We start from the raw sequence: 12874 nt of genomic DNA on the forward strand, positions 1-12874 counted from the left end.
ATTTCAGCTTTTACTTTGAAAAAAACCTGATTTTATGTATCTTTTGTATTCAATAGGCTCAATAACTCCCTACAAATTACAATCTAAAGTCAATTCACCTCCAAGCTTCACAGAAGTTCCCAGAGAACTTGGAGAATACTTGCACAGGACAGCCATACTTGGGTTCTGATGTCCAGCATTTCCCCCTGTAACATCAGTGAAGAGCCAGGGGAGCCCCACAGGCATCTACCCTTCACCCTAAATACCTGGGCCCTCAACAACAACTAGGCAAGTAAGAAATAGACACCTTTAACTTAATGCAGATGAAAAGGCCTAATGTATGAATCCGCTCTAGAGAATTTCTGACTCACGGGCCTATGCTACACCCAGGTCAGGCCTAGCTTCAAACAAGCTTGTTGCTTTGCATTGTTTGGAAGTGAAAATATCCCTCGGACACAGACTAGGACAGACTGCCTCGGGGATCTGAGGCAGGAGGCCCCTAGCCATAGACTTGGATCCAGCAGGAAATCACCATGCCCAATGTGCCCCTGGCTACTTCCACAGAGAGCAGCATCTCAGGCTTGCTTGGGAACTTCTTTTTTTTTTTTTTTGTAAGTGTTGGGGGGGGGATTAAACTCCAATTAAACTATAATTACATTTAATGAATATCAAATACCCAAATCACAGGAACCGCTGGCTCTAAGAGGGAAGGTTATTTTCTCGTAGCGACTTACATGGAATGGTAATACACACCTTTTAGGGAAGAAATTTTCATTTTAAGAACGCTGAGTTCCTCTAGGTGGGTTTCTGTAGTTCATCAAGTCATTATTAGGTGGTATTTTAAGGAAGTGTAAGGACACAGCCACTCTATTTTATATTCCAGAAACTGTTTTTATATTAATCTGTATTTTAATTGGGTAACAGCTGCTGCCTACAGACTTCCCATGGTCTAAAAGGAAAATAAATTAGAAAGATTAACTACACTGTTGTTTCACAAGGCTTTAACCCACAGCATGCCCACCCGGCTGGCACCTCCACACCCTTTCCTTGCTTGGGAGACCAAAGAACTGCCCAGCAGAGGGAGGGCCTGAGCCAAAGAGAAGAAGAGTTGGTCTGCTGAGGGGTGGGAGTGGAGGGTTAGGGTGAGGAAGAGCTCTGGGTCAGCAGCTTTCATCTTAGAGTGCCAAGACTCCTCCATTTATTTAGTCAACAGCTATTCATGGACAGCCTACCATGTGCCAGACTCCATTCTAAGAACTAGGAATCCAGCCATGAGGAAAAACATGAAAACCCTGCCCTCATGGAATCTGTGTTCTTCTTGGCAGCCCCTCCTCTTCCCAGTCCAGCCAGCAGCCAGAGCCACACATTCAGCAGGCAGTTGCCCTGTGTTTTGCCTCAGGCACACAGGGGCCAGAGCCCAGAGTAGGCTTGTTGCCAACTCCAGGTCCAACATCCAGATGACTGACTAGCACCCATGCATCCACTGCTCTTCTTTCTGGTCCAGCTTCTCTCCTGCTTGGTTCTTCCAGAGCCAAGTCACGTCCTCAAGCTTGGAGCTGGGACTTAGGGTCAGGACTATCCTGGAAAACCTACAGCCACTCTTACTTCTTGGAAAGCTCTGGGGTCTGTGTGCCAGTCTCATGTCTAGTCTGAGTCTTCTGGGACAAGGTTAGGTCTACGACTTCTGACTCCTACCAAGGGTCACTCAGATGAGGTGAATACTGAAGGGCTTCCAGAAGGACTCGCAGAAGAAACCAATGGGTACCCTTGCCAAGAGCCCTCCCTCCTTGGAAAATGGGACTTAGGTCAGCATCTATGTACTCTACAAGCACCTGCTCTAGGCCCAGGAAAATCACTAATGCGGAGAGAGAAAATCACTATACTATAAAGGAAAACCAGGGCACTGCTCTCCAGGATCTCCTTCTATAGGCTAGGCCCGCCTCTTCAACCCTGGTGGTAGTGGGTAGGGCTCCAGGGTCCTGGGGCTTTCTCACACTCCTATCCAGTGGTCAGTAGTCCTAGAATCATCAGCCTGAGGGGGGCCTAGTGAGCTCAGCTCCCTCTCTACGTGTTTCTAGAGCACTTGTGGTTCAGCAAGACATGGCTTACAGCTGAATTCCTAAAGGGCATGAACTCACCCCCAGAGACACAGAGGCTTGAGCTATTGGTTCAGCTAGAGGCATCCTTCCAGGAGGAGGCCTCACTCCTCTGTATTAATGCTTCCAAGGATGGACTACATCTTATTAGCTCTACCAAGGCACTAGATGAAGAGACTGTAGAATTAGGAACATTAGTCCATGCACCTGACAACCTATAAGACATCTCTAAGACCTACACGAGAAGCCATGAGGGAAAGAGCCAATTTAATAAAAATAAATATTGGAAAGTTCTACCTTAGGCATAACTTAAATCCTTCCTGCTGCAGTTTAAACCCAATCTCACTTGGGTTAATATATATTTGTAAAAAGCTTTCACATCCTCACAATGAAAGGTACTAGAGCAAAGCCAAGTATTATTAAGCTGAGAACCAGGGCTCACAGGCTAAACAGAGCTCAGAGACCTTAACCACTTAAAGCTGGAGAGGTGAGAGGAAGAATTAATGTGTGCTCTGTGGCTCCTTTCACCGAGGGATTACAGATTAACTCCCGCTTCTCCAGACTCGGAAACCACAAGGCGAGGGCTTTTGACCCTGACTGATAACATGACTGGTTGCTGAGATCCCCTACCCACACAAGGGCTTTGTCCAGGAACAAGCTGGCTTCATCATAAACACTGGCAACTACAGGAAGCAGCCCAGGCCACTCAGTGCCAATAGAATGTCAGCATCCAGCCTTTCTCCTTTCACAGTTTATCTCCAACACAATCGTATTCTGACACCAAGACAGTTTGTTGATTACATAAGCACTTGTCTCTGGTGTGCAATCTGATAATCAGACCCACTCTTTCTCCTCAGACAAAGAGACCAATAAATCTCAGCCTTTATAAGTACAGGTGCAAGACAAAACCCTTTACTGGCATTTAGCAAAATGGGTATTTTTTCTAGTTTTTTTTTTTTTTTTTTTTTTCAAGACAATGACAACAACAACAAAAAAGACAACACATGGTCAGGGACTGTGCAGCAGCCCAGCTGCTAGAGGCAGAGATCTGATGAGCTGGAGCAGATTTTAGAGGTGGTAGGGAAAGGGCTTGGGTAGGAATGAAACATGTCTCATCCTGTCTCTATCAGAAATAAGTCTCCAGGCAGACTATCAACGGGTACTAAGAAAGAATCTCAAGCAGGCTAATAACATGTCCATTACACAGAGCAGTAAGAGTGTCTATATGTGGGCTACAGACCCACTCAAGGCAGAATGCCTCTTCCTGCCGAGCCTGTCTCTCCCCCCACACAAGCATGTGCTCATATGTGTACTCACGTGTCACAGGCATGCATGCACGCACACACACATGCACACAGACCAGGGTTCTTAAGAACTTCTTGTGCACAAGAGAAAATCCTACTAGAGGAACTGCTGAGGCACAATCCACAGGTTTTGAGTTGTTCCTCACACTTACTAAGGAAAAAATTCCCTCTGATTATGATGATCTCTATCTCTACCCCAAAGGCAGCTACTGCCATGCTGGATTAGGCCCCACAACGATGGCTCCCATCCTTTGTCCATGCCTCTCTCTACATTACAACTCCATCTGGTATAGAGACAGAGCAACATTTGGATGATCTGAGGTTTTCCAAAGAAGACTTCACTTACTCAAAAGAGAGTCAGCAGTACAGTTACTTGGGGTCAGGGGTGGCAGGGAGAAAGGTGTGGCTGAATAGCTCTTTAATAATATTCATTCATTTAAGGAACATGTGTCAAGTGTTTACTTGGCACCAGGCCCTAATGATGGGACGGAGATGGATCAGATCTGGTTCTTGCCCTCAAGGAACTCACAGTCTAGTGGGGAGACAGATAAGTATATACAGTTTAATGCATCTGATCAGCGCTTTGTGTAGTGGGATCAGCCAGGGGCTCAGGGGAGGCTCCCCAGAGAAGGTGACCCTGAGCAAAGTCCTAGAGGACAAGAAGGGGGGTGGGTGGAGAGTGGGAGCAGCATACAGGCAGGAGGAGCATCATGTGCAGAGGCACACTGTGAGGGAGTAACCTTGGGTGAGGGAAGTGAGGGGGTGTGAAGCAGGGAGATGTGAGGCTGGACAAAAAGGCAGGGACCAGGTCAGGGAGAATTGGGGGCTCTGGAGGCCTGAGGTGAAATGGCACACTTGTTGCCACAGCACAGCCATATCTTCACTTTCAGATAAGGCTTCAGAACAACGGTCCCAACCCACCGTGCTTCCTGCCCTCCAAATTACGTATTTGTGTCTTGGGGTGAAACTTTCTACAAAAAAGAAAAATATCTCCCATCACAATCTCACAATCCCTCCTCCCATACCTCCCCAAAGAAGCAGTAGCAGTCCTGATTCCAAAAGATCCCTTTTCCCATTACTCTCAAGCATCCACTCCTGCCCAGAGATGAGCTTCCGCAGTGCTGTTCCATCCCTAAACAGCCAACAACCTTTCTCAAATTTGGGCCTGCCCCACTGCACCAGGCAGCCTAGCTGCAGCTGAAGCCCCCAAGGGGCAATCTGCACACAGAGAGGAGGAAGAGAAGGACAAGAGGACACTGCACTTTCAGGCTAGTGGAGGTTCAGGTAACTGGCTTGTTTTAGGAAAGTCTTCCCTTCCCATATGGAATGGGATTTTTGCCATCATTAAAATTTGATTTTTTCTGAAAGGGGCAAAAAGAACAGATTAGCGCCCCCTGGTGGTACAGGTAATTCCCAAGGGCAAGGGTTGCGGGGGCGGGTATGATCCCAGAGGGAGTAAGAATCTCAACATCATTACTGGAAACAACAAAAGGCATGAGAGACTAGACACCTTGGCAGATGGATACCTGCACCAAAAGGCCCACCTGGGTTGGGCGGCAAACACTGGCATCAAGCCCAGGAGCGACCCTCAGACTTTGTATCTGGGCTGAGTCAGCCTCAGAGCCCACGCGGCCTTCCCCCCAGTGGCAGGCAGGCCCTTTCCCAGCATTCTCCACACCAAGACGATTGTTTTGGGATCACTTAAGAACTCCTTTCCTCATGTTTCACTCATACTTAGCAAGTAGATCTCTAAAAGAAGGCACAAAGTCTCGAATATACCCCAGCCCCCAAATTCTTAAAAAGATTCCAGGAACACTCATGTTTTCCCGTTACCTTCTGCTGCCATACATACTTGGCCCATGATTCCACCACAGCCTGTGGCTACCACAGAGTTTATAACACAACACATCACAGAGGAAAGCAGCCACAGAAGGCTTCTCCATACAGGCCGAGAATGAGAATCCTTCAGGGGTACCTCCTCTCTGCTCCTAGCAGCTCTTCTGAGCTGCATCAAGCATCAAGATCTCAGTTAGTCCCAGTTTCACAATCTGTAAAATGGGGCAAATACTAACCTGCTGGCAAGGTGGTGGAGTATAACCCCAGCACAGGGTAAGGATAAGGATAAGAATATTTCAGCCTTGTCCAGGCTGTCCTCATACCCCACTTGGACTGCCCTTCTCTTTCCTTGATGATACAGTTTTGCTTCCCACTAAACCAACACTTCACACAGGACCTCTTTGCTCAAGGACAGAAAAGCATCACCAGAAAGCTAAGACAGCCTGAATACAACCTCTCCCTCCAAGAAGCTGAAATCTTCACATCTTGTCAAACAGCCCCAACGGAAATGGAACTGAAAAGAAGCTGAATCCCAAGGGGCGCCTGCGTGGCTCAGTCAGTTAAGCACCCACTTTGGCTCAGGACATGATCTCATAGTTCGTGAGTTTGAGCCCCGTGTTGCGCTCTGTGCTACCAGCTCAGAGCCTGGAGCCTGCTTTGGATACTGTGTCTCCCTCTCTCTCTGCCCCTCTTTGCTTGCTCTCTCTCTCTCTCTCTCAAAAATAAAAGAAACACTAAAATAATTTAAAAATTAAAAAAAAAAAAAGTTGAATCCCAAAAGCACCACCCTAGAGTGGCATACCACTCCAAATGCCTCAACACCAGGAGGAGTAGGGATGATAAGGAAGAGAAAATATTAGGGAAGCTGGGATAGATTGTGCCCTCCTTGGGTCCCCAATGACCACAGTTGTGCAAGTGGAGTGGCAGACTTTATAAAAACTGCTGAATCCAATATGCACCTGCCTTAGCCACTGATAAAACTTAAGCTGTCCCTAAGCGGCATGTACAGAGCACCAGTGACCCATAAGCTCCTGCCCCAGCAGCCCCTGCTGCCCAGCTCCAGGGCCCTTACCTCTGTACAGAAGGGAGTAAGCTGTGGATGGACTACGGGCTGGACATACATGTGAAAGGTAGACTCAATCTCCATGGTTCGACCATTTAGCTTCAGGATGGGGAACTCGATAATTTCCTGGAATGGCAAAGATACAGAAAAAAAAAGAAGAATACGTTTTTTTAACCAACCATTTCATAACTCAGAGTCAAGAATGAGGGAATGTTTTGGACTCATTAGCTCCTGCCAGGCCAGACCCAAGACTGAGTGTAATGGTGCCAGCTCAGTTCTTATTCTAAACTTCCCACTGTTAACACCCTCACAGGTGGCCAGGACTAGACACATGCCCCATCCCTACTGTCTCTGGAAAGGGGAAAGAAGACAGTAGTATAAGCTGCCCCAGTTTCCCCAACTGGTTCTCTGCCAGAGGCCTGTTCACTGGAGCCCATGAAAGTAGCCCCACTCCTCCCCCTTGCCCAGGCCTCTGCCCTGGATGGGCCTGGATCTCCAGCCACAAGACCAATCACAGCCCTCTACATTTAAATTTAAGCAGAACCGATGAGTTTCTTCATTCATTAAAAAAAAAAAAAAAAAAAAAGAAAAGATAAATAATAAATAAAGCCAAAGGGGATACTAAAGAGAAGAAGAAAACTGAGTAAGAGTAATAGGAGCTAGTGCCTCCCACCTTTCTTTCAGGCAGTACACCCTCCCCCAGCCTGCTCCCCCCAATCACTTAGCCAGCCCTTCCCAGTCCACTGGAACGTAATGGAAGAGAAGGAGGAGGAGTGACAATTTGTTTGGTGTCTCTAAGATTAATTTGTCTCCGTTATTTAATAGAGATGCACAGCACCAAGGTCCTGGTGTGCAAACAGGCTTGCAGAACGCTGGCTGTGCAGCACGCCTCATACATCGCTCCTGGGAAGGGAGGAATGCACCAGAGGGGGGAGAGGGCAGGAGAGCACACACGCACCAGAGAGAAGAGGGAAAGCGAGGAGAGAGAATAAAAAAAATTATTGCTTTTTAATATTCAAAAACAGTTTGCAAAATTTAATCAAAGCAGAGGAAAAGCTAACATTTTTACCACTTTGACATTTTTATTAGCGCTTTCATAAATTTTTAAAACATGAATGGAATTAGTTTACAACACAAAAAAACTGCCCTGAAAACATCTGGAAGAGACAAATAGGAAATAATAAAAAAAATAAATAAAAAGCAAAATCCTCCAAGTAAAATTAGCATGTGGAAAAGACCTCCACTGCAGAGAGAGAAGGGGAGCTTTGCCCCCTCCGTGGCCCCAGCAGTCAGCTCCAGCAGCATCCCTACCCCAGGTCCCCAGTTTTGGAGGAGACCTTTCTCATATCACTAAAATCAAGGCAAACTGGTTCTTTCCGGGGACAGCCTGGAGGAGCAGCACAGAAGCTGTGGACACCTGACTGCATGCAGGACAAGGACGAGATGGAAGATGGAAGAAATGGCCGATCTCCTTGATATCCCAGGGCAGCCAGGTAGCCTCTTCCTCAAACACACTTAATACCACCACGCTTGTTTTTAAAGCATCTATTTTTATCCAACACATAAAAGCAGGACTGGAGACCAAATCAAGGCAGTCAGATTTCATAACAGAGAAATTCAAAGGTTCTGCTTGCCTGGTCTCCCCGCGCTGATCCCCAAAGATGGGGAAGCTAACAGGAGCCCCTGGAGATAGGAAGGGCAGCAAGGCTGAGGCAGAGGGGGCACAGCAAGGAGGCCCTAGCTGCTGCTCAGATTAGGTGGTATCTTTCCTCCCAACTCGAAGAGAGGGGGGTACTCATCCCAATTCCCTGGGCCTCTCTCATTCCTCACAAAGCACTACTAAGCAGAGATGGTAGAGGAGAATTTCGTGCTAAAAAATAAAACTGAGGCACACATACAAGCAAAATACACATTGGTCCCCCTGAAAAATCAGAAATCAAAGATTTCCAAGCGCTAACTCTGAGGTGGGGCTCATCTGACACCCGGATTTCTGATCTATCCTCCCACTGTGTGGGAGCAGCACTTCCCCAACAGGGGCTCCACAGCCTGGTGAGTTTGGCTGCCCTGGTGTCTAAAGAAACAAATACAGCCAGCTCCTCACTAACAATGTTAGCTGGGCCCACAATGAAATTTAACCTGTGACACAACTGTACTTTTCATTTAAACTTTCATTTGGAGAGAAGCAGTGTTTGGAGACCTGCAGTTTGTCCTGCTAATAAAGACAAGTGTTGGGACCTTTAAGGATGCCATTCATCTCTGGCTTTTATTAAATTCAATTTTCTTAAGCCCATGATACATTATGAAATTAGGAGTTGACATTCCTCTGGAAACAAAAATATCTATCAAACATAAATAGAAAAAAAACCCTCTATTACCAAGAATTTATGGCTTAAAGTTGATCTCTTTCCACTTTTTTACAAGCACATGGTTTGTTTCAGATATCTGAAATGTTATTATAGATCTAGAATTTCATTAGTATTTATTATAAAATAGTAAGCGCTTCAGCTCCTGCTTTGACTAGCACCAAGTCAGCATCCCCAGTAGATTCTCTGAAAACTTAGCCTTTGGGTTTCCCCACTGCACCTCTGTCTTCAAACTGTCCTGCTGCTGGCTTCCTTGCCCCTAGGGAAATGGAGCCAACCTGTGCTCACACTCAGGATCACCCTCCCAGATAGGAGGAACAAGCCAGTCTAGACTCCAAGCAAAAAGAAGAGTAGATCCCTGAAATGCCTGGGGGCCAGGGACTTGGTGGATTGGACCTATCATAAATACACCTGCCCAGTGTTACTAGCCCATCAGCCAGGCCTTCCTCCTAAGACCAAGAAGAGGGACTTTCAAGAGCCAATCTCAGAACATGACTTTGCACAGGCCCTTTCTCAGCACCATCAGCTATTGCAACAATGACCTTGCACATAGGCATATTCATTTAAGCCAATGAGGATGCAAAGAGAAGCTGAGAGATAGAAGACCCCATGAGGAGTCAGCAGAAAGGCTCTCACTTAGGTACTTCTTACCTCCCAAGATTGCCCAACCAAGCCCAGAACCTCAAAATACTGGCACCAACAGTCCATTTAGGAGAGCGGAACTCTAATCTCTACTAAGTTGACATGACTCTGCAGCCAGTGCACCTGGGGCATGTCAAACACTTCAACAGTTTTTAGCTCATAATGATCAGAAAGGGAATGCTAAAGTTATAGGTTTAGTAACTTCCAACCCAGGAGCTTATGAAGATGTGCCCAAGTACTAGCTTCTGGAGGCAATTGCTCTGATAAAGACACTGTTATTCCTGCCTCTCCTTTTCCCTCCATCTCCTCATTACCCTGGGAAAAAGTTTTTAGGAGTAGATGAGTGTCTGTTTGTGTGGAGGTAGCATCAGGAAGGAAAGAACCAGTATGTATTTACCACTCCTTTATTCTTCCCCTAAGAATAGTTCCACAATTCCTTACAACTGTATGTCATTTACATTCAATTAAACTACCTGAGTAGCACCTACTGTGTGCAGGGCACTGTACAGGTGTTGCAGTGGGATTCAGAGAGATGTATCTCTGCTTTGAAGAGGTGCACAGACTAGTGAGCAGAAAAGACACTGAACAAATAATGAAGAATGCACTATGCTAAGTATCTTAGTGGAGGGACATACTGAGCATTAGGACTTTCAATTTATAGTATACTTGCAAATACATTTTCTTTATCTTACCCTTATTAATCCTGGAAGATAGGTCATAGCAGCAGCAGCAGCAGCTCATAAACCAACACTATTAAGCACCTACTATTTACCAGGCAGGGGCTGGGTGTGGACATAGAGACAAATACAAGAAGATGTGGCTCCTCTCTCTGAGGTGCTTGGAGTCTGGGCAAGGGGTAGAGAGGAGCTGGCTCCAACACCCTCGGGACACTTGGGAAATGGAATCATTTCATTCCTTCCATTTGTTGTTTGCTACATGGCAGACACTCTGCTAAATGCTTAACAGGAACGACCTCATTGAAACCTCTTAACAACAATTGTTATGATCCCTGTTTTACAGATAAACTAAGGCCCAAAAAAGAGGTGGTCTCTTGCTCAAGGCTTCACACTTTGTGAGGGGCAGAGCTGGGACTCCAAATGGGGAAATAAGACTTAGAACAGGACTCACAGCTTTCAAAATCTGAAGGGTCAAGAGCTGATTCTTCCAGTCTGAAAGGTTGTCTTTAGTGAGCTTGGTCTGTCTCCTAGGAAGAGAGGCTGCTCTCAAGTTACAAGAGACCATGGACTATGTGGGCAGAGAGTCCTAGAGGACCGCTGCTGCATAGGCTCCACTGCAACTGCAGTGATGCAGACGGTGCTATGCTCGGGGTTCGGGGAGTGGGGGAGCCAGGAGCCCTAGGTTTGCTTCGCCAGCACAAGCTCTGTTCTCGCATGCAAACCTCGCTCTCTCCACTTTTGGTAAGTAACATGTGAAAAGGGAGGATAAACAGCAAGATAAAAGCCAAGCACACGGCTCTAACAGAGATCTCTGCTTTTACAAAGCTCTCCACGGGACCAGGGAGGTGATGTGATCTACTGAAGGTGACAAACATGGTAGGTGGTGGAGTGAGGATTCAAATCCAGACAGAGAACACCCCAAAGCATTTCCTGTCTCTCATCTTTAAGTGGCCTCCCATCCTCCCTTAACTGCTACAAACCACCAATGTCTCAGTTTTCTGTCTGTCCAGACCAAGGGTTTCCTGGAACACAGAACTTTCAGAGCTAAAACTGGAATAGCTAGTCACCCTACACTGTCCACAAGCTACCTGCACCACTAGGTTGTCCAAAGGTAGAGCATGATAGATTCAAAGAGCTGGTCTGCTGATGGTGGATGGGAACTAGCCACAACTTGACAACTCAAGACAGAAGCCTCAGAATTTGGATTTTTGAAAGTATCCATGGTTTCAAACCTACTGTATCCGCTGTCTCCCTCAATAAAATGACAACAGCAAACCTTTCTTTGTTTTTTTAAGGGGAGGGAAGACACATAAAAAGGAAGCACCAAGTAAATATTTGTCTCAGGACAAAACTGCAATAGTGGTTCAAATGAAATTTCACACCTACAATCAGTAGATTACAAGAAATAAGTGTGTAGGTTGCTTTCAGGGTATTCAAATTCCCTTCAACTAAAGTGTCCTCAGTGATAAGATTGTATTTGAAGATAGAACAACAACAGAAGGATTTTAAGCAGAAGGGACTTAGGTTGGACTGCTGGAATTTCTTGACAATGGGACAGAAGTTTTAATAGTGTAGTGTTCTTACAGACCTTTTTTTTTTTTTTTTCAAAGCACAAGTTCTCCTTTGCCTGAGCTGATGGTTCTATGGTCCTGTCTGAAATAAGGGAATCAGCAGATCATTTCTCATGGCTTCCTCCTCTCAACCTAGGAACTGGCATTCCTTCGATTTAGAAATGGTAACAACTAATCTATACCTTCCCTCTATCCTATGAAGAAAATTCCAGAATGTGCACAGAAAGGTTTGATAAATCCAAAAGCAACATCACACCACGAGGTAGAAAAAGCAGTATGTGGCAAAATCATGAGTTTTATGCAAATACTTCGTTTTGGGCTACAAATCCCATGCAAAGGCAGGCTTTCCTCCAAGGGATCAAGGTACCTCCTGGCCACAGGGAAGAGGAGAAGTTGAGAGGGGGAAGTGAGGGCTGCACTGGGCAACGAACAGGGCACGGTTTGCTTAACAGTTTCTCCCTTGGGGGGAAAAAAAAGACATTTTATGCACAAGGAGCTTATTTCTTAAACAAACACTCGTGGTTTTGATTTACACCACAGCCTGCTCCTAAATAATTTATGGCGGGTTAAATTTATTGCCGAGCCCTGGCTGGCTGCAAATTCGAATTGCCAAATAATTAGATTTTAGGGCAAAGCTTATAAATTACCCGTCGATTTGTCCGGACTTGTTTGTCAGTTGCTTTGTGCTTCAGGTCATCTTTGGCATTTGGCTGTTTGGGTTTTAATTGCTGATTTACACTTTGACAGATGAGAGCTGATGCTCGAAGTTTCAGGACAAGGAAGGGTAAAAAATCAGAGCTTTAAAAGGCTGATTTTTCACCCACATGTCCCTTTTCACTATCCCCATAGACCCCAAAGCAATTAAAATGTAGAAAAGAGGCTGAAAATAGACACTGCTATTCTTTATTGGGGGGGGGGGGGGGGAGTGTGCAGAGTGATGTATAATTTGCTTTTATTGAAATCTGAATTAAAAAAAAAAAATAATACAATAAATTGAGACCAAAAGTTTTCAAAACTGCATCTTCACCCAGTAGTGTGCATCTATGTGTCTACCTTATATGATTGTGGATCAGCCCCAGTTCAAGCATTTTTACATACTCAATTGTAAATAACTGCAGATATTAGTGGCCTCTGTGAAGCTGACCCTTTAGGGCAGCAAACGACCAAACGATTTCTTTGTAGCTACCTGTATACGTATTTGTCATAAAATTAATTGAAGCAAATCTTGGGGTTGTACGCAGGAGAGGCCCACCAGAGGCAGCACTAAGGGAAGTCATGGAAATGGAAAGTCTCAAGTCTAACTTACCATTCCAGTGGAGGAAAAAAAAGTCTCTCTGGGTGGT

The 12874-nt window shown here is 45.7% G+C and overlaps 1 protein-coding gene across 8 annotated transcripts in view; it reads right to left on the reverse strand.

The window, feature by feature from the left end:
* ERI3 (ERI1 exoribonuclease family member 3) overlaps positions 1-12874 on the reverse strand; it is a 127612-nt gene that overhangs the window by 87976 nt on the left and 26762 nt on the right. For all 8 annotated transcript variants that reach the window (XR_003420219.2, XM_027059388.2, XM_027059392.2 and 5 more), the window contains one exon: positions 6288-6404. Coding sequence is in view for 7 of the 8 variants with exons in the window: in XM_027059388.2 (XP_026915189.1) it covers positions 6288-6404 (117 nt within the window). In the remaining variant the exon portion in view is untranslated. The remainder of the gene's footprint in view (positions 1-6287; positions 6405-12874) is intronic.

This window comes from Acinonyx jubatus, chromosome C1 (assembly GCF_027475565.1).
Source record: "Acinonyx jubatus isolate Ajub_Pintada_27869175 chromosome C1, VMU_Ajub_asm_v1.0, whole genome shotgun sequence".
Taxonomy (NCBI): Eukaryota; Metazoa; Chordata; class Mammalia; order Carnivora; family Felidae; genus Acinonyx; species Acinonyx jubatus.